A 20825-nucleotide genomic window follows, 5' to 3' on the forward strand; every position below is an offset into this window, starting at 1 on the left:
TTTCTTAAATTCTTATTCTGATAGATCATTATTAGTGTACAGAAATGCAGCAGATTCTCATATATTGATTTTTGTGTCTTGCACCTTTACTGAATTCATTTATTCTTACAGGTTTTGGGTGACATCTTTAGGGTTTTCTACATATAATGCCATGTCATCTGCAGATAGTGACAGTTTTACTTCTTCCTTCTTTTTCTTGCCTAATTACTCTGGCTAGGACTTCTAATACTATGTTGAATACTAGTAATGAGAGTAGTCATCCTTGTCTGTTCCTGATTTTGCAGGAGACGCTTTCACTTCAGCTTTTCCCTGTTAGGTATGATGTTAGCTATGAGCTTATCATAAATGGTCCTTATTGTCTTGAGGTACCTTCCTTCCACTTTGTTGATAGGTTCAGCTTCTTTTTATGATGAAAGCTATTTACTTTAGGAGAGTCCTTTCTTGCCTGTAGTATGTTGTGAGCTGCTTTATTCTGATCATTGTTATTGTCAGTCCAATTCTACCTTGGTTTATATTTGTAGTTTCTCTTTCAAGATTTGATGCCACTCTTTGTTGTTTTATGGCCTTGAAAATCAGTGTGATTTTGAGGGGGAAAGGAGAGTGAGAAGTAAATGTACCAATATGTCTTCAGTTTTGGGGTTTTTTTTTTAAAGACTGACTTCTTGGCCATGGTGGGTCCTCGTTGCTGCACATGGGCTTTCTCTGGTTGCGCTAAGAGGGAGCTACTCTCTGTGCTGCGCATGGGCTGCTATTGCAGTGGCTTCTTTTGTTGTGGAGCACGGGTTCTAGGTGCACAGGCTTCAGTCATTGTAGTCCGTGGGCTCAGTATTTGCAGCTTAGGAGCTTTAGAGCACTGGCTCAGTAGTTGTGGCACATGGTCTTAGCTACTCCACCACATGTGGGATCTTCCTGGACCAGGGTTTGAACTGTCATTCCTTACATTGCAAGGCGAATTCTTAACCACCAGGCCCCAGTTTCCCGTTTTGAATGAGAAGTAGATTTGCCTAAAAAGTGATCTTGCCTCTAGTAAGAGAGAAGATTAAAAGAGGCAGATGTGGGTGAAAATAGATCAGTAGATAAGCAAGAAGATCAAGAAGATGAGCAATTATTTAATTAAGAATAATTTGACCATTTCTGATATGGGATAGTATAAAATTTTTCTTAAGGTAATTCCCATAGTTAAATATTTTTTGCTACTGTTTATTTTTCTACGTGAATATTTTTCCATCTCATTAGCACAGTTCTCCCCTGTGAGTAGGATGTTTAAAGACAGAGAGCTGGTGTTCAGATTGGGAGCTAGCCCACAGTCACAGCACCAGGTCCTCTGGCTTTTAACTTACTGCATCCAGTGTGCTAAAAGGGCTTAGTTTTTCTGTTGAATGCCTCCTTTTTTGTGTGTAATAAGGGACCTTATACCTCAAGTTAAAGGCTTTCTGTTGAGTAATAGACTTTTCAGAACTTTTAAATTAGACACAGATGTGGTTAGGTATCTGTTTAGTTGAATGATTTTGGCACGACCATGGATGTTGAAATAAAGTTAGGGGGATGCTAGGGACAAAGATGCTGAAAACAGGATCCTACATCAGCCTTGAGAAAAGGCTAAAGAGTAAGGGTGTGTCAGAACGATTTTCATAGTAAAACACAAGGGATTTAGTGGGTTATTGGGCTTTGTCTGGAGCTGCCAGGTATTTATTGAATCATTTTAATTATAGCTATATTTGCATAAACTATATTGTGTGGGTCCTCAGGAGGATAAGGAAGCAACAATTAAGCTGAGTTTGATATAGGATAATCTGTTTTAGTAAACTGAGTATAAATGATTATATTAATGAAATAAGTTATCTGCTTTTAATCAAAGCAAATTTATCTTTTTGTTCTTTTTCTTTAGTTGGAAGATGCTGGTTCAAGTAGTTTAGATAATCTGCTAAGTAGATACATCTCAGGCAGTCACCTACCCCCACAGCCCACAAGCACCATGAATCCCTCCCCAGGACCCTCTGCCCTATCTCCAGGATCATCAGGTAAAGTCAGTTGAGGTACCACCTCATTTCTGTAACATCTTAAAAAAGTATCTCTTAGTGTATGTATTAGGATTCTCCAGAGAAACAGAACCAATAGTAGAAGGGTGTGTGTGTGGGGAGAGAGAAGAGACAGAGGTTAAGGAATTAATTGGCTTATGTGATTGTTAGGGCTGGTAAGTCTGAAATCTGCCCGGTTTGTCAGGAGAGTGGAAACCCAGGGAAGAGTTGATGCCAGTCTTGAATTCAGGCAAAATTCCTTCTTGCTCTAGGGAACTCAGTCTTTTAAGGTCTTCAACTGATTAGAAACCCACTTTCATTATGTTTTACTCAATATCTACTGATTTAAATGTCAGTAACATCTATCATGTTGATGCAAAAGTAATTGCGGTTTTGGACCTTGACTTTAAATCATTCTAGTTAGGCTCAAATGCATCTTTATTAATCAAAATAGGAACCATTACAATCAGCACATTTTTGCCAATAAGAAATAAGTTTGTTTATTCCTGTAGCATAAAAATCGTGCTTCAGGATTCGATGAACTCTTGGAAAGCATTCTCTGCCTCCTACTGGTTGTGGAAGCATTTTTCCTGCAAAAAGTAGTTGAGATGCCTGAAGAAGGGTAGTTGGTTCGTGAAAAGTCACTTAAATATGGTGGGTAAAGCAAAACTTTGTAGCCCAATTTGTTCCAACTTTTGAAGCAGTGGTTGTCTGACATGCGGTCAGGTTTGTGGAGAAGAATTGGGCTCTTTTTGTTGACCGATGCTGGCTGAGGTATTGCAGTTTTTGGTGCAGCTCATCAGTTTGGTGAGTATACTTCTCAGATGTAATGGTTTTGCCAGGATTCAGAAAACTGTAGTGGATCAGACAGGCAGCAGACCACCAAACAGAGACCATAACCCTTTTTTTGGTTCAAGTTTGGCTTTGGGAAGTGCTTTGGAGCTTCAGTCACTGAGCTGGTCATCACCAGTTGTATAAAATCCACTTTTCATCAACATCACAATCCGATGGAGAAATGATTGGTGGTGTTGCATAGAATAAGAGGAAATGACACTTCAAAATGACAATTTTTTTGATTTCTGGTCAGCTCATGAAGCACCTACTTATCAAGCTTATTCACCTTTCCAACTTGCTTCAAATGCCGAATGACTGTAGAATGGTCGATGTTGAGTTCTTTGGCAACTTCTTGTGTAGTTGGAAGAGGATCAGCATCGATGATGACTCTCAACTGGTCGTTGTCAACTTCCAATGGCCAGCCGCTGTACTCCTCATGTTTAAGGTTCTTGTCTCCTTTGCAAAACTTCTTGAACCACCACTGCACTGTGTGTGTGTTAGCAATTCCTGGGCCAAATGCGTTGCTGATATTGTGAGTTGTCCCTGCTGCTTTATGACCCATTTTGAACTTAAGAAAATCAAAGATGAGATTGATTGCTTTTTGTCTAATATCATTTCCCTAATCTAAAATAAATATAAAATAAACAGCAAGTAATAAGTCATTAGCAAAAAAGTGAGAAATGTGCATTAAAATGATGTATAACATAACCACATTTATTTAGAATGTATTCCAGTATCAAATGGCAAATCTAAACAATGCAAAAACCAAAATTACGTTTGCACCAACCTAATAAATACCTTTCCACAAAGAACTGGGTACCATATTCTAGCCAAGTTGAGACATAAACTTAACCATTATAATATTTTTTTTTCCTGATTGCTCTAATTATTTTTCTTCAAATGTTGTTGGCAATCTTCAGTGAATTGAAATAATATGTATCTGTGGTGTACACTCTTCAGAACTCTGATGTTCCCCTCCCTCAACCTCCAGCTGTATTTGTTTTTTGCTGGATTTGTAGATATATTTACTCTCCATGTCTTCTATTTTACAACACAGGTTGTCAGTTGAAGAATTCTTTGGTTTCAACTCAAGTTTAAGACACTTTGTTAAATAATGAAAAAATCGAAAATTTGTTCAAAAAGCAAGAAATGAGAAAGGGCAAGTGAATTTTCAGTTTGCAGTTCAATTTTCAGTGGCCAATCAAGTCCATGAGATAGAGACCTCTTCCAAAATCCCAATTTTATTAACCCTTTGACATGAATGAATTATTAAAGCAGCTCAAAATAGATGGACACTGTGGAAGTGGTTATGGAATGTATTTTTCATGTTTCTTACCGAAACATACCACTTCATTATTTCTAGAGTTAGAACAGTTCAGACTTAATGATGCATCTCATGAAAAAATCCACATTTAATACATTTTTTGATTAATGCTATTTTTGAGCTTTAATGAATGTATTCCAGGACTTTTAAAGAATAATTAATAGGAATCTAAGTAGGATATTTATCAAATGACTTCGGGTGGGATGGCAAATAGCTTTCTCTTGATATGGTAGTTTCCACTCATTGAATAGTGTTGCTCTGAGAGGATTCTGAGAATGCTTTCTGGGCTCAGCTGAGAGAATCTGATTGACAATTGCCAATGATTACACATGAAATCCTTGACTTAGAGACTAAGACTAGGTCTGATTTCTAAGAATTGCTGAACTGCTTTATAATAATACTTGAATTCTGTAGTGGGTAGGTAGAATTCTGAATTTTCTTACCTGCATAGATATTCATTTTGACTTATTAATTTTCAGGTTTATCCAATTCTCACACACCTGTGAGACCCCCTAGTACTTCTAGTACTGGTAGTCGAGGCAGGTGAGTATTACATTAATAGCTTGTTTATTTTTATTAAGAAAAATCAAATATGTATTTTGAAAAATAGACTATTATAATGAACTCCCAAATACTTTTCAGCCATCTTCAACAATGATCAAGTTATGGCCAGTCTTTATTTATTCTATACTCCTACCCATTCCCCAGTCTAAATTTATTTTAAATAAATTTCAGACATTTTGTCATTTTATTTGAAACTGTTTCTCTATATATCACTTAAAAGGTAAGGATTTAAAAGTTTTATAACCATTGAACCATTATATACCTAAAAAATATTTGGTAGCTGACTCTAATCAGCAGAGCTCTAGTTAATGTTCATATTTCCCAATTTTTCTCATAAATGTTTTTTTAAAAAATGATTTTTGTTTAATCAGATTCAGTACTCCCTATACATTGCCATCAACATGTATGTTGAGGTCAAACTCATTGTATTTGTTGAAGAAAAATGTATTGTTTTTCTTACAGAGTTTTCCTCATGTCCCCAACTTTTCATGTAAAAACTACCCTTTGTTTTTTTCTCTCTATTGCTATTTAGGTCAGGAGGTTTGATTAGATTCAGATTTGATTTGAGGGAAAGGGATGGGGATAATACCTCACTGTGGTAATATGTACTGTCAGCATCACAAAATGTAGATTTTTTTATGACAGCAACCAGTGATTGTTAGTGCCTTAGCTTTTTTTTTCTGGCTTGAAAATGATATTTTAATTACTGTATTATACCTTCTTTGAATACTTCTGTAAAGAAAAAACTTCTGCCAACTATTTGATTAGTGGAAAAGCAGAATAAATTGATTCTTTTTATTTACCTATTTTAATAATAATGAGTTGATTCCCAGCACCCTGCAACAGTGACCAATGAATATTAACTTTATGAGCTCATATATTTAAGCATATTTTAATATTTTCGATGTTATTTTTATCAATTAAATTGTTCCATATTTGGCCTGTCCAAACTTTTTCTTAGTTATTTTGCTGTAATCCCAGTAGTCATTTAAACATTCTTGTTTCCTGTTGTGAAGTGATGTCACACGTTCATCTTAAGACAAATAGCTGATCTCAGGCCTGAGGCAAGAAATGTATAAGGAATCCTGGTCATATTAGTGGGGAAATAGTGCTTTGAGACAACCTTGTGGGTACTAGGGGCTACTGAATTGACTGCTACTGAATTGTTCATGGATTCTTCTACTTTCTTGGTGGACAGAGAGCTAAGATATTATAGTGTGGGAAGAGAGAGAATGTATTGTGCTGAAGGTTAACATAATAAATGTTGACTGATTTTTCTGTTTTTAATTTGAATAATTTAGTGCAAAGTAAGGATTTTATTTAAGTGCATTTGGAAGACTGATTCTATATTATTTACTTGTTTTTAAATTACACTTTAAATAATCAGTACTTTTAGTAGAAAAGTACAAATTGAGTGAAAAGGGTTTTCATTTTTGGCAGTGATAGTCTTAAAGTTTATTCACTCCTCTTGCCAGTGGTTTGCTTTATGATCTAGATAGAGCCAGTTAGTCACGTATCTGTCCCTCTTAGCCTTTGGTTGTTGTTCAGTCACTAAGTCGTGTTTGACTCTTTGCAACCCCATGGACTGTAGCATGCTAGGCTCCTCTGTTCTCCACTAACTCCTGGAGTTTGCTCAAATTCATATCCATTGAGTTGGTGATGCTATTTAACTGTCTCATCCTCTTCTGTCCTCTTCTCCTTTTGCCTTCAGTCTTTCCCAGCATCAGGGTCTTTTCCAGTGAGTCTGTTCTTCACATTAATTCACATTAGGACTCAAAAGCTGAAATAGTGATTCCTTTGAAGGGCACTTCATGGACCACTATTACTGATGTTTCCTTTAGATCTTTGGAAATAGAGAACAGTTTAAACTTCTATTATATTTAGAGAAGCAGTCACTCTACTAGTAGCCTAAGGAAATGACCATTTACTAGATCTCCTAAATGATGTAGTAAAGGTTCCTCAGGTGATAAAATGTGTTTAGGGTCTTCTGAAAGATTGATAAACGTTTTTTAAAATTTGAAGCTATGAGTTTATAATACACTCCTCTTAACCATATTATGAGGTATCCTTATCTGCTGTGAGCTTAACAAATTGTTCTTTCTTTAATGAACATTTCATATAACTTAATGAACTTTTCATATAATTGTGTTTCATATAAATGTACACCACACAGTTAAACATATGTGACCTTTATTTGTTGTTTTTGTTAGCTGTGGGTCATCAGGAAGAACTGCTGAGAAGACCAGTCTTAGTTTTAAGTCTGATCCAGTGAAGGTCAAGCAAGAACCTGGCACTGAAGATGAAATATGTAGCTTTTCAGGAGCTGTGAAACAGGAAAAGACTGAGGATGGCAGACGGAGTGCCTGCATGGTAAGGTTCCAGTGGAACCATTCAGTGATGTAAGGAGGTCACTTCACTGATTCTTTCATCTCTGCGTGTGTAAGTCTGGATAGTGATCCTGTGGACCTGTATTCATTTCTAAATTCTTGTGTCTGGTATAAGCCAAATATCTCTTTCTGTAACTGATCTTTTTCCATCTAAGCGTCAACTGTAATTGATCAGAAAAGACTTGTATTAAGGACTCCTTTCAAGCTATCTTTTGGTTTGTAATTTGTCATGTAATTTTCCCATGGTTCTAAATTGGGTTCTAGCTTTTTCTAAATTTATTAATCATTTCATTAGTCACATTGAGTCTCAAGCCACAAAAATCCTTGGCCATTTTCCTGGACCAGTGAGTTCAGGGTTAAGACTGCTGACATGAAAGAAGTTTAATGCTCAAAGAGTTTTGTAATGAGATTTCCTTTGGCCTATGAATTATTAATGATTAATAATTTTCAATCAATTTTTAACCAGTTTAACAATTATTAACCAATTCCTCAGATGGAACATTTTATAAAATTTATAATACAGAATGAAGGCAGGCCCAAGTCTCTCTTCATTTAGAAATTTTGATCTTAGTTCTTTTCTTCCTACTTACAACTTATGTCTAATTTTCTACATGGTTGGCACATAGAAATTTCAGCTCTGTAGATTTAGAGAGTACTATTATCTCTTCATTCAGAATTTGGTTTGGAAAGTTCCCCTGAAAAACAGTGCAAAAAGGTGGTGAAAGATTTTACACTCAGTCTTTCTGTATTAGGATGATAAGTGGGCAGAAGAATAGTTCAAAATCCTTTTCAAAAGCTATGTGACAAGGAAGGACCTATCATATAGGAAGCACAGTGAACTGTATTCAGTATCTTGTAATAACCCATTAAAACTCTGAAAAAAAGTACATATATAACTGAATCACTTTGCTGTATACCTGAAACCAACAACATTGTAGATTAATTATATTTTAATTAAAAGTAAAGGTTTAAAAAAATAAAGCCAATAGAAAGGGGGAAAAAATCTGTGCAACAGATTCTTGAGTGAAAAATTCGTGTATCGTAGCCAACTGTCTATAGGAGAATACCCCTATACTTATTTCCCAATTGACATGCTTAACAGTTTAATTCCTTTATTATCAAGTGAACCAATAGTATAGAGACTGCTCCCTAAAATCATTCATTAACATGCCAAAATAATTTCAGGGTTATTTTCATTTTTCATGTTACTAATATGATTTAAAGCAATTTTACAATAAATCCCAAAATAAGCTATGTCAGTGTTGTAAACACACCCACAGTAGCACACACAATGCATATCATAAGGATTAAATGATTCTTCAAGAGTTTGTCCTTGCTTTGTTTTAGTTGAGCAGTCCTGAGAGTAGCTTGACACCACCTCTTTCAACCAACCTGCATCTAGAGAGTGAGTTGGATGCATTGACAAGCCTGGAAAACCACGTGAAGACTGAACCTGCAGATCTGAATGAAAGCTGCAAACAGTCAGGGCTCAACAGCCTTGTTAATGGAAAGTCCCCAGTTCGAAGCCTCATGCACAGGTCGGCAAGGATTGGAGGAGATGGCAGCAGCAAAGATGATGACCCAAATGAAGATTGGTGTGCTGTCTGCCAAAATGGAGGGGATCTCTTGTGCTGTGAAAAATGTCCAAAGGTCTTTCATCTAACTTGTCATGTTCCAACACTTCTTAGCTTTCCAAGGTACAAGTGAAATAACTGATTTTTTTGTTGTTTTTTATGAGCTAAAAAAATAAAGTTATTCTGGACAGATGGCCTCCTTAACCAATGCCTAGTATTTATATAAAACAGAGAGCCTGTTAACTCCATTGTGTGAAGTGAAGTGAAAGTTGCTCAATTGTGTCCAACTCTTTGCCTCCTGGTGGACCTGTAGCCTGCCAGGCTCCTGTGTCAGTGGAATTCTCCAGGCAAGAATACTGGAGTGGGTAGCAATTCCCCTCTCTAGGGGATCTTCCCAACCCAGGGATTGAACCCAGGTCTCCTGTATTGCACACGGATTCTTTACCACCTGAGTCAACAGGAAAGCCCATTACTCCATTACATTCTAGAGAAATTAACAGCTGAATGAAGAAATGTCCAAGATCTAAGTTATGCATTAGTGATAAAAAATAGACTATTTACTCACCTTCAGTGTATACTTCATATAAGCAAATTACATGAACCTCTAAATTATGAGGAGCAGTGGACTAGAGTATTGAGAAACTTAGTTGATTTCCTCTTGAAGATAATTTCTTAATCTGTTACCATCATTTTGATAAGGTCTATAATAATTCTGAATAGTATTCAGTTTTAGGCAACTCTTGGCTCTTACCCAAAACCTACTTTTTTAATGTTTGAAAGCTCTTGAAAGGCATTTTAAAGAAAAAAATACTTTGTGAAAACACCTTTTAATGTCAAGCTTTTTTGAAGAATAGCTTCATCTTCACTACTGGAGGCATTTCATTAGTAGTGCCTGCCTGAGGCACCATGTGCAAAGTTCTCAGACTTTTTCCTTGATCCTCTAGTTGAAAGGTCTTTTAGTCATTAACTTTAGAGTGGAGAGTTACTGAGGTCCTTATTTAGAAGAAAATAACATGGGGGTAAAGGTTAAATAAAGATTTGGGCAGCATATGAGCACTGTCCCTGGATTGTATGACCCCATGGCAGGTAAATCTAGTTTCAGGCATTAAAATATTAATTGATATGCACTCAGTACAAACTGATATCACCTAACACAGTAGAACACATATGCTGGGCTTGGTTATGATGCCTGTAGTCTCATCATAATTCTGTAGTGAACTAACTAACTTGGACAGTTAAGTGTCCTTGGGAAAGCTCAGCTTCTTTTTGCCTCTAGATAAAGATTTACATTTTCTCTCAGATTCCTAAGAAGCAATGGTTTTGGTTGAATAGTGCTACCCTTTTTGAAAAATTCAATGTTTAGGATTAGAAAAGTACTGGGTATATATGAACAATGCCAGAATATTTTTCTGAAGAATTGTAATTTTACCTAAATTTTAGAAGGTATAGTCACTTACCATAGCTCTAATAAGAGCCTTCTTTTTGTTTACTCATTCAGAAAAGAAAGGCATTGACATTTTGGTCTTGAAATTAAAGCTTTTTATATTTTTGTTTCCTTTGGATAGTAACGTCTGCTGGAACGTTAGAATTTTGCTACTGAAAACTTTCTCTCAAAGGCAGGTGCTTTGGGAGGAATTGAAAAGGTGACACAGTGTTAGTATAATCCTAAGAAAATATATATATATATTATATATATATATATGATGAGGGAGGGAAAGGAGAAAATGCATATGAAGTAATCAAATTGGAGTTTATAGCTTGATAGAAATCCTGATGTAAACAAAACTATTAACTGAGCAGATTTAAAAGACTAGCTATGAAAATATAATTGTTTTATTTTTGGCATTGCATGCCAAAAGAAGATACCTGAGGACCTCTGTATCCTGTATTCCTTTCTTCATGTCTATGAAGTCACTGTGGTGATAATACTGGGGCCTTGAAAAAATTGGTCTTACGCAGCAAGTGCTGATCATCAGCTTTGTGCTATGACAAGACCCATTTTTAATGGAGGTAGTGGTTTTATATTGCTTTCCAGAAGGTAATCAGTGAAGAAGGGAGACATTTTGGGACGTTTTTAATCACATAACTTCACTTTATGAGATTTGGCAAAAATAGTACCTCTTGGGTTCCACAAAAACTGGAAAGGAAAGAAAACAAACTGAAGACTTAACCTCGAGAGAGCTAGCTTTCCTAGAGTGAGTTTTGTTAAAATTACAAAGACTGATTGCCTGTTTTCTTCTTCAGTGGGGACTGGATATGCACATTTTGCAGAGATATTGGGAAGCCAGAAGTTGAATACGATTGTGATAATTTGCAACATAGTAAGAAGGGGAAAACTGCACAGGGCTTAAGCCCCGTGGACCAAAGGGTAAGTGGCAAGCTGATTTGTTACGAGGGATTCTGTAGTTGTCTGTCTTTTCTTCAATGTAACATACATATAACTTGGTAAAATTTCATTTTTTAATCACATTATCTGATGGTATATACGTTCATGACTTCTGAAATCTTTGTCTCTAGACCTTAGAGCCTTTTCTTTAGACCTTAGGCTTTTTAATTTAGCTTTCCCACACTTAACATTTCCCAGCCTAATCTTGATTTCTTATCCTCTGACCTTCAAAAAACAAAGGCAAGAAAATAATGACGTAAAAACTGCTTTCCTGTCTCAGTAATTTCCATCATCAAATAGTACCACCAGTCATCTCTTGCTCAAGCCAGAAATTAGAAGATCTCTTCACCAAACCTGATTCTACTCTGGCCCCTCACAGTCCATTTTCTACGCAGTACATTGTGTTCTTTTTAAAATATGTAAACAGGTCTGTTGCTTCCATGCTTAAAATCCTCTAAGCACCCGTCATATTAAGAATGAAATCCAAAATCCTCCTTATTTCATTCAGATTTCTGCTGATCTGTTCTGTACTCTGATCTCCAAAGACAGAATATCTTTCACAGACTTCTGTGGCTGTTACAATTATGTTTGACTTTGATCTAATGCATAAATCCATCTTCCACTATCTTTGAGGAAAAAGTATGTGTTTAGAGTATTACAAAATATTTCTGATTGTACAACAAAATTCTTGAATTGGATTGAGAAGACACAGTTTTTATTTCATTTTGAACCTGAGTGGAATCCTTTCAAGAAAGGGAATAGCATGTGTCTCACCTGCCTTGGGGAATTAAAATGAGTAACAGTGGTTAAGAGGTGATAGTAGGTAAATAAGTTATATACAGTAGGACAGAAAGTAGTCACAGTCTCAGAACTAAGTGGGAAACAGGTAGTTTTCTTTTGTATTTACAGCTAGTATTAGCTATATGTAGGAGGATAGCTAGTATGTAGAGAGCTTATCTTCAGTTTACTGTAGTAGTACTTCATACTGATAAAGTCCTCATTTTCAAGAATATCTTTTTAGAGGGGAAAACATTTCATGGGTTTTCTTTTCTTTTCTTGGGCCAGAAATGTGAACGTCTTCTGCTTTACCTCTATTGCCATGAATTAAGTATTGAATTCCAGGAACCAGTTCCTGCTTCGGTGAGTTGTTTACCTTAGTACTTTCCTGGTGAAAAAATTTAGTATAATATTAAGACTATGGGCTCTGGCTTTAGTCTGCTGATGTTAAAACTCAGGCTTGAATAATTTCTTCAGTCTGTTTTCTAAAACAGTTTCTTCCCTCATTGGGTTATTTTCAGGATTCTATACAATAACCTGTGTAAAATAATTTTAGCATAGTATTTGATAAAATTTTTGAGTAATAAGAAGTACTTATGATGTTATTAGGGCTAAATGGATATGAGTTTCACTGTTGACATTGCAGTTTGTTTTTAAAGACTGTTGCTCTGATCAATACTTAATTTCCACATCCTCTTTTACTTTTAAAATGGGCATAAGGGTTACAGGTATAATTGAAAGAGTCTTGAACTAGGAATTAGAACACTTGACTTCTCCTAGTTCTGCCATTAACCAGCCTTACAGCTGGGGAGATTTACATAATTTTCTGCCTCTACTTTTAACTATAGAGTGGGAATTTGAACAAAATTATTTCTAAAATTCATTTGTATGATTGATTCTAAGATCTGTACCTTGGGGAGAAAAATCTCTATGCAAGTATTAATTTGAATAAAAGTATAAAGTTGAACCTTTTATAATGGTTTTGCCTTCATAAGCCCTCTTTTATGAACAATCAAGATTAATAGAAAACTGGGGAGAATGTGGGGAGAATTTGCAAGCCATTGCGCTTTGTTTTTCTTGAAGCAGTTTTTTGTAAGGAATAAAGGCTCTAAAATCCTATAATAAAAGGAATACCAGGGATACCTTATAAATGTGATAAAAATATGCTACACATATTGTATTTGCTTGCTGTTGATTGTTGAATTAAGATATTATTGAATACTAGACCTGTTATATAGGGTATTGAATAGTAATTTGTTTACCTAGGAAGGCTTAGAAATGGAAAGCATAAAAGGTTCTAGATACAAGGAAGACATTTTGTTCAGATAGTAATCATCTGACACCAGGAAGTCTGTCTGGTCTTCAAGTTCAGGCACTCTACGGTAGAATATTACTTTCCAACATTTTCTTTTAATGAACTTTTTAAATTGTTTCTCTGTGTTCAGTTATTTTTGCAAAGATACAAATTTCTGCCCAAGAGTTGGGGCCAGAACTCCTGGCATGACCACTAAGTGGATAATAGGGGCTTTTTTGGTGGCTGAAGATGGTAAAGAATCTGCCTGCAATGCAGGAGACCCAGGTTTAATTCTTGGGTTGGGAAGATCCCCTAGAGAAAGGCATGGCAACTAAATGATTAATAAAATTTTTTCTTGTGTCACTACAGTCTCACCTCTATTGCTATGTTCAGAGTTCTGTGATATAAGGTTTTATCCTCTATAAAGGATACCATATTCTAATAATAGCAATACATTTTGTAATCTTCTTTCCTTATTTTAAAGTCATACAATTCTGTTGGGCAAGGTGGTCCCTAACACTAGTGCTTGGCTATCCTTGCTGATTAATTTTTCCCCCTTAATTTACTTATTAAACATGGAACTTTGGGTCCTTCATGGAAGACCAAGGAGACTACCACATATTCTGAATGTGATTTGATTTTCATGTAATTGTGGCAGAAGATTTCGAGTACAATTCACTATACTCCACATTTGCACACAGCTGGCTTAATCAACACATATTTTTCTCTAACATTAACATACTTCGAATTTTCAAATTAAACACTTTGGCATTTTTGGAGAATCCTTATCTATCCTTATTTGTTTCTTTAGATACCAAACTACTATAAAATTATAAAGAAACCAATGGATTTATCCACCGTGAAAAAGAAGCTTCAGAAAAAACATTCCCAACACTACCAAATTCCAGATGATTTTGTGGCTGATGTTCGTTTGATCTTCAAGAACTGTGAAAGGTTTAATGAAGTATGTTAGCTTCCAAACTATAGAGTCTTGGATTATTAGTTTTTGTTTGTTTGCTTATTTTGTTACTGGATTTTGTTTTCCCTGCCAAGAGATTTTTTTCTAAGTTGATTTGAAAAAATTATTCTGCTCCAGGTCTGTCAAAAGTAAAATTTGATTGCATCCACAGTTCCAAAGAAGAAAGTTTACTGTATATAATTTGAAATATATACTTAAATATAATGTAATAAATTAAGAATATTATTGGCTATCCCTTCCTGAATATGTTGAGGGTTGAGATAAGTATAGAAAATAGTCTGTAGTTAAGTACATTTTGTAGGAAATGATTACATACAAGCCTACATTTTAGATACATTTAGGAAAGGGATTTGTACCAGTGTCTTTGATTTCATTCGTGACCATATAAATATAGAACCTTAAAAGTATAAACTCAAGTGGCTCATCTTGACTAGTAACCCAGAGTGTATAACGTTGAGTTTTCTCAACATCTCAGCAATATAACTTTCATTAACTTTGGTTATGTATTTTTTTGAGAATAAAGATGAGCTATTCATGCCTTTAGTAGAAATGTGATGTATATCTCCTTCAGGGATGTTTTTGTTATCTTTGGGAAGGTCAAATTTGTTTTTGTTAAGGAATATTTTAATTATTATAAGAGAACAAAATGGATGAGAATCCACAAAATCTTCAGATTACTAAAAGTTTGTTTATTACTGATAAAATTCAAGTGCCATATGAATATTACTAAAACATTTACATTGAATCATGTGAAATGTACTCATTTGCCTCTGGGAGCATCCAGGTGGCTTTTTAATTTCATATTAAAAATATTAGTGATAAGTTCTGTTGCCTTTATAGCAGTGTGTCACAGAGAATGTAGTAAAACCTCATTCTCTTGAAGTTAAATTAATACAGTCCCAAATTTCTTGTCTTATTTTCTAATTCAGTTATTTTCAAATAAGTATGCTTTCATGAACCATAACTAATAATGTTTGCCAGGAAGAAGACCTATTTTAATCATAGTTAAACAATTTATAATTAACAAATTACCACACAGATGGAATTCTGATTGATTGCGGAAAGCTTGTCGGTTAAAAAAAATTTTTTTCTTATATTGTTCCAAATAATTTTTTCCAAGTCCTATTCAGGTTGACCTCACTAATTCAGAATTTTGAGAAAATTTCACAGTAGCTTTAGTAATAGCTTTGTAAAAAGGGAGTCCATGTTCTGTATAATTTTAGGAAGCACTTGAACTGGTCATAGCAGTTTGTTTCCCCTATTATGGCTGACTTTCGTCGCCAATCCTATGCAGTCTTATAACTTTAGAAAGGATTATAATTTCCCTTTTTTTTTTTTGACTCTGGTATCCTTTTTAGATGATGAAAGTTGTTCAAGTTTATGCAGAAACACAAGAGATTAATTTGAAGGTAAGCTTTTCAGACCATGCAAACTTGGTGAAGGAATATGCATTACCAATAGGTGAATATTCCTATCTTTTGCTTGCAGGCTGATTCAGAAGTAGCTCAGGCAGGGAAAGCAGTTGCATTGTACTTTGAAGATAAACTCACAGAGATCTACTCAGACAGGACCTTCGCACCTTTGCCAGAGTTTGAGCAGGAAGAGGATGATGGTGAGGTAACTGAGGACTCTGATGAAGACTTTATTCAGCCCCGCAGAAAACGCCTAAAGTCAGATGAGAGACCAGTACATATAAAGTAAAATGACATGAACTTAAACCAGTTGTTCAAAAAAGAAAGAAAAACTTCTATTTAAGTGTTGCTGGAATATCCTGCCTACAGTGGGCTCCTTCTTGAAGAAGATGATAGCTTTTACACAGTATTAGATTGAAATAATGGACAGAAAACACATTCTGGTCAAGAAAGGGGGAAAGGACTCTATTTGCAACTTTAAAAACAAAAGTGAAAGTGAAATGATTTGAAGATTTCTGTTACTTCAGAGAATGGTTCTGATTGCTAGAATGGGCTGATGTTGATCATTTGGTACTGATTGGTGCAAATACTGAGTATTCAAGTACTTAAGGATCATGTCACTGGTTAAATTGTCTCTTTGGACTAGAGTGCACATTTACTAAAACAACGTTCATGTTTCTCCCTTCACACATATACAATACTGAGTTATTTTCTAGTCAAAAATCAAAGTTCTCAGACTCCTCTTTGATATCAGTGCAGATGTACATTGGATCATGCCATTATATTTTCTCTCGTTTTGATGCTGTTGGGCCTTAGTTTTTATATTGGTTTAAAGAATTCGACAGTATTTTTATTTTCTGTTCATACTTAAAGAATTTGGGAAACATGCCTATTGAACATCATTTAATCAACTCTAGTGTTATACTGAAATAAATATGGTAACTTTTCAGTAGCAGATCATTTATAATAATCATTTCCAGAAAACACTTCCATAGAATTGCACTTCCCAATCAAATCATCTGATCACACATTTATTCCCATGAAAGGTAGAATGGTTGTTTGAAAATTAATCTAGTTTTCTGTACATTTAAAATTTGATTGAGGTGACAGCTGGCTCTTACCCCGTCTTCCTTCATACCGGTTTTCTGATAGACCACTATTGGCAAACAGTTATCTGTCAACTACCAAATGTGTAAAATTTTCTGTATTTCACTTTGTCTTATTTGTAAATAGTGAACTAAAACTTCTGGCAGATCAGCAACATTTGCTGAGCCTGTTTTTTAAGCTAATATGTATTCTTACTAATGTTCCTATCAAGAATGGATTTGTAATATATGCTGTCTATTTCTAATGTTCACATTCATATTTTGAGGTTCTATCTTATTTTAATAGAGAACAGACTTCTCAGAAAATCTTCAGAAGCAGCTTATTATTAAAATATCAAAATATTGAAATAAACCCGGTGGGGTTAGATTACTCATCCGTCCACCAAGTGGGACATTTGCATGGACTGGGGGCTTTATGGACTTAGAACAGATCTGTAAGTATATCCTGAAGATGAGCCAATCAATCCCCACTTGAATGGTTACTGGAGTGGACCCACCTTTACGACCCTGATTTTAGCACCCGAGGCAGATAAAATCACCTTGGCTCTGTTTCATTTTTCTTCTCTTCATTTGTGATGCTCAGATCCAAGATGTGTGTTCGAGACTGTGTACAGGCTTCTCTTTTGTTGGTTAAAAATTTTAGTCCTACTTTTGTATGGACATATTAGAATGTAAAGTGACCAAAATAGAAGACTTGCCATTAGGTATTTTTCAGATGTCAGCAGATTTGTGGCAAATCATTTGCCTTTTTAAAAATTCAGCTTAAACAGTTCAGACAGTAGATTACTCAGAAAAACTTATTTGACATAATTGTCTAAGAGGTAAATATTTTTTAGTGCGTATTAAATCAAATAAAGTGTTCTAAAGAAGTTATTACACAAATTTCTTTGGGTTGTTTTTCTTTAACATGTGGTGGAGGTAAACATGAATATGATTCAAGCCTTCTAATGGTGTATTAGTTTTATTATTGCTGTTGACTTCATTCTGTGGCTTTCTTTTAGCTTTTTCAGTTGTTATAAGTTAAACTTTAAAACATATACCAAAACTTATCAATATACTCAAATTTCAGATTCTTTAGAACAGATTTCTTATAAAAGGGAAAAATTATTTTAAAATACTTTTATCTATGTGCATTTTCCTTTTTCCTACAACATTCATGATTTCCTTTTATCAGGAGACTTACCTAAGGGCACATTTTGGGAAGTGATGAGTAGCAATGTAACTTCATTTTGCCAAGCCATTGAGTGCTGATAGTTTGTGCTTGCTCTTCATGTGAATCCTTTTCATGGTCTTAGATAACATTCTACCAGAAACAAATTGTAAGTAAAATATTTGATATTTGGGGCCTTAAAAGCTAATATGTTCCCTTAAAGACATTTACATGTTAGATGGAGATTTTGGTTTTTTTTTTGTTTGTTTGTTTAATATTGGTTCTTAAAAAGCCAGTTATTGCCAGCATTTAATAGGTTCCATTTCTGTTAACAGAAGGTAGGTTCATACTGATGAGGAATTACTGTTAAATTATATAACTTATCAACAAACCACCATTATATGAAGGTATTCACTGTAGATTTCATTAAACCTTTTTTTCTTTCACATTTATCATTCATTGTGTTTCTAAGCTGATTTGTTCACTAACATGCCTGTTAAAGTATAAAAAGTTTATATTCAGATATCTTACATTTTCCTGTTCATTTATGTTTTAAAAAGACAAACATTGAATATCAATCCCTGAAGTCAGTTTAATACTCCCTTAAAATTGTATTCTTTGTTAAAAGGTAGTATTTTTGATTTGAAGATGTTAAATGTTTCCTTAAACTTTCACCACACTTCATTTTTCATTTCCACTAAGAACAAAGTGTCCCTCGGTCTGTTCCTCTGGCCTAAATTTGTATTTTTTTGCACTTGGCTCAGCTGATTTAGTGAATGAGAGAATTGCTTTGCAAGGTGAAGCATGTATGTGTTCCAAAGTATGGTTAAGTTGTAGGTCAAGCTTTACTGAAACATCAAATCATTACTAGAGAAAGGTTAAGGCATTGAATCCACCATCAAAATTATTCTTTTTGGAATCAACAAGGTACTTTCTGACTTCTATTCTTATATAAGGAAATTTTAAATAAAATTTAAAGTTAGTTAATTCTAATTTTTTTGTTACAACATTGAGATTTTTAGTTACTCCAAAGAAATAACACTTTTAAATAGAAGCAAAAGGTTTATAGTGTGCAAATTGTAGATTTATCGATTACCTCAGCAGGTATCCTGCCATGTAACTATTAGTGATTAGTTTTAATAAGCCAGTAGACTTAGGTTTTTGGACTATGCTCTTGGGTTGTGGCCTACCATCCATTATTCTCTTAGTATTTAAAATGGAGTAAATGCTGTGGCCCCTTCTCCCTTGGCCTTTTAAAATCCCTTACCCATGCCCACTAATATACAACACATGAAGTATAAAAAATGTCATTTCTTGAGGTCAGCACTGCTTATTTGCATACTTAACATTGGATCAGTGAGTAGTCTTATAGTAGCCTACCCTCCCAACTTCCCTAATTCAAACAATCAAGTGCTTAAGTCATGCCATGAATTCTTAACTCATACTGTCTATATTAATAATCTGCTGGAGGTGATCCAAGGTGTAAGGTGAATCACAACTTGATCATCATATACCAGACCTGGATGTTTTATTTCTCACAGTTACCTTCTCCTCGATAAAGCAATAACACTGCTTTAAGTCTGTTGCCTAATAGCATGTCATAATCCTCTCGTGGATGGTGATTTTATAGGAAAGTTTGTATGCATATCACCCAATCTATCTTTTAAAAATTAAGGAATTTAAATGTATGCTGGACCTAATGACAATATATTGTGGCATTTTATTTTAAAAATTGGGGAAAGTTGCATATTTTTTTAAAAGTAGGCATTTGAGTAAAAAAATCGAAGGTACTTTTTTAAGAAAATTTATATGCCACAGTTTACATAGACATTTCAGATTTCAACATATACTCTTGATATAATGGTTTCTTTTACTTGGTCAGAATGCACGTATAGTATTTCTTCCATCTTAGTTCCTTGTGTTTGCCTTTGTGGTCTTTTATATATTTTTATTGTATCTGAGAAAATTATCTTCAAAAATAAGTCAATTTGGAAATATTTATTATAATCAAACTACAAAATGTACAAAATTAAGTTTAGCCCTTTTCTAGCAAGTGATCTTTAAAGTTAAAAATGCTGTTCTTTTAAATTCTCCAGATTTGTATGTGGGAAGGCACTGGAATGATCTTGCAAGTGCCACTGCAATATTCCCTTTCAAGTGTGGCCTAAATTTCAATCTTAAGAACGAAATGCATGTCTGCTCCTGGTCTGAAAAATGTAGGCATTAACTATATTTTAAATCACAGTGAAACATGTATATAAGCCTATAACAAGAAGATTTGTGCAATTTGAAAGCCTTTTGATTTTCTATGTAGACATAACCTACACATGAAAGGGTTAAATTCACAGCCTTACTAGTTTCTTGTTTCCCCTCATTATTATTCCCCTCTTCTCTCCCCTCATTATTATTACTAATACTGCAGTTACTTATTTTTGCACATAGTTAACTACCCTTCAATATGATTCTGAAAGAAAAAGTGCTGTTTCTGTGGTATTGTATTCTCTAAATAATCATATTTAATTTTTTTGAAACAAGGTTGCAGTTTCTAATTGTTCTATTCCTGTGTTTTTTGCTGGTGTGTAATAAAAGCAAGATTTTCTTTTCATGGTTATTTAATACATTAGCTGCCTGTAAATATTTCTTGTTATAATGCTCTGGAATGTGTTGTAGAAGTTGTATTAGATTAGTTTAAAACCTTGTTTGAAAGCCACATTGTTTTGGTTATTTCTATTAAATTAGAAAATTGAAAAAGTTTTCAAATGAATTTCTTTTTTTTTTTCTTCCTCTTTGAGACTTAATCACTTAGATTTAAAAAATGTATACTCTGTGAGGCACCAGAGATACTTTCATGAACAAGATAAAATACAGTCCATGCCCTCCCAAGTGTTTATACTCCATTTGAGAATGATAGGGATTAACACAGAATATAGTTAGTGACACAGAGAAGGATCTAACCCCAAAGTTTGTTGATCAGGGAAATGATCTCTCTCACTCGTAAAAGGCAGGACCAGGTAAAAGAG

At 34.6% G+C, this 20825-nt stretch overlaps 1 protein-coding gene across 2 annotated transcripts in view; it reads left to right on the plus strand.

Annotated features, from left to right (window-relative positions):
* Positions 1-20569, plus strand: part of TRIM33 (tripartite motif containing 33) — a 140423-nt gene extending 119854 nt beyond the window's left edge. The window contains exons 12-20 of one of the 2 annotated variants that reach the window (XM_040230986.1): positions 1889-2021; positions 4656-4719; positions 6951-7110; positions 8475-8824; positions 10946-11069; positions 12153-12227; positions 13970-14122; positions 15496-15546; positions 15626-20569. In XM_040230986.1, coding sequence (XP_040086920.1) covers positions 1889-2021; positions 4656-4719; positions 6951-7110; positions 8475-8824; positions 10946-11069; positions 12153-12227; positions 13970-14122; positions 15496-15546; positions 15626-15838 — 1323 coding nt within the window. In that variant the 3' untranslated portion in view covers positions 15839-20569. The remainder of the gene's footprint in view (positions 1-1888; positions 2022-4655; positions 4720-6950; positions 7111-8474; positions 8825-10945; positions 11070-12152; positions 12228-13969; positions 14123-15495; positions 15547-15625) is intronic. The other variant, XM_040230988.1, reaches the window with a different exon arrangement.
* The last annotated feature ends 256 nt before the right edge of the window (positions 20570-20825 follow it).

The sequence above is a fragment of the Oryx dammah genome, unplaced genomic scaffold (assembly GCF_014754425.2).
Source record: "Oryx dammah isolate SB20612 unplaced genomic scaffold, SCBI_Odam_1.1 HiC_scaffold_28, whole genome shotgun sequence".
Classification (NCBI taxonomy): Eukaryota; Metazoa; Chordata; class Mammalia; order Artiodactyla; family Bovidae; genus Oryx; species Oryx dammah.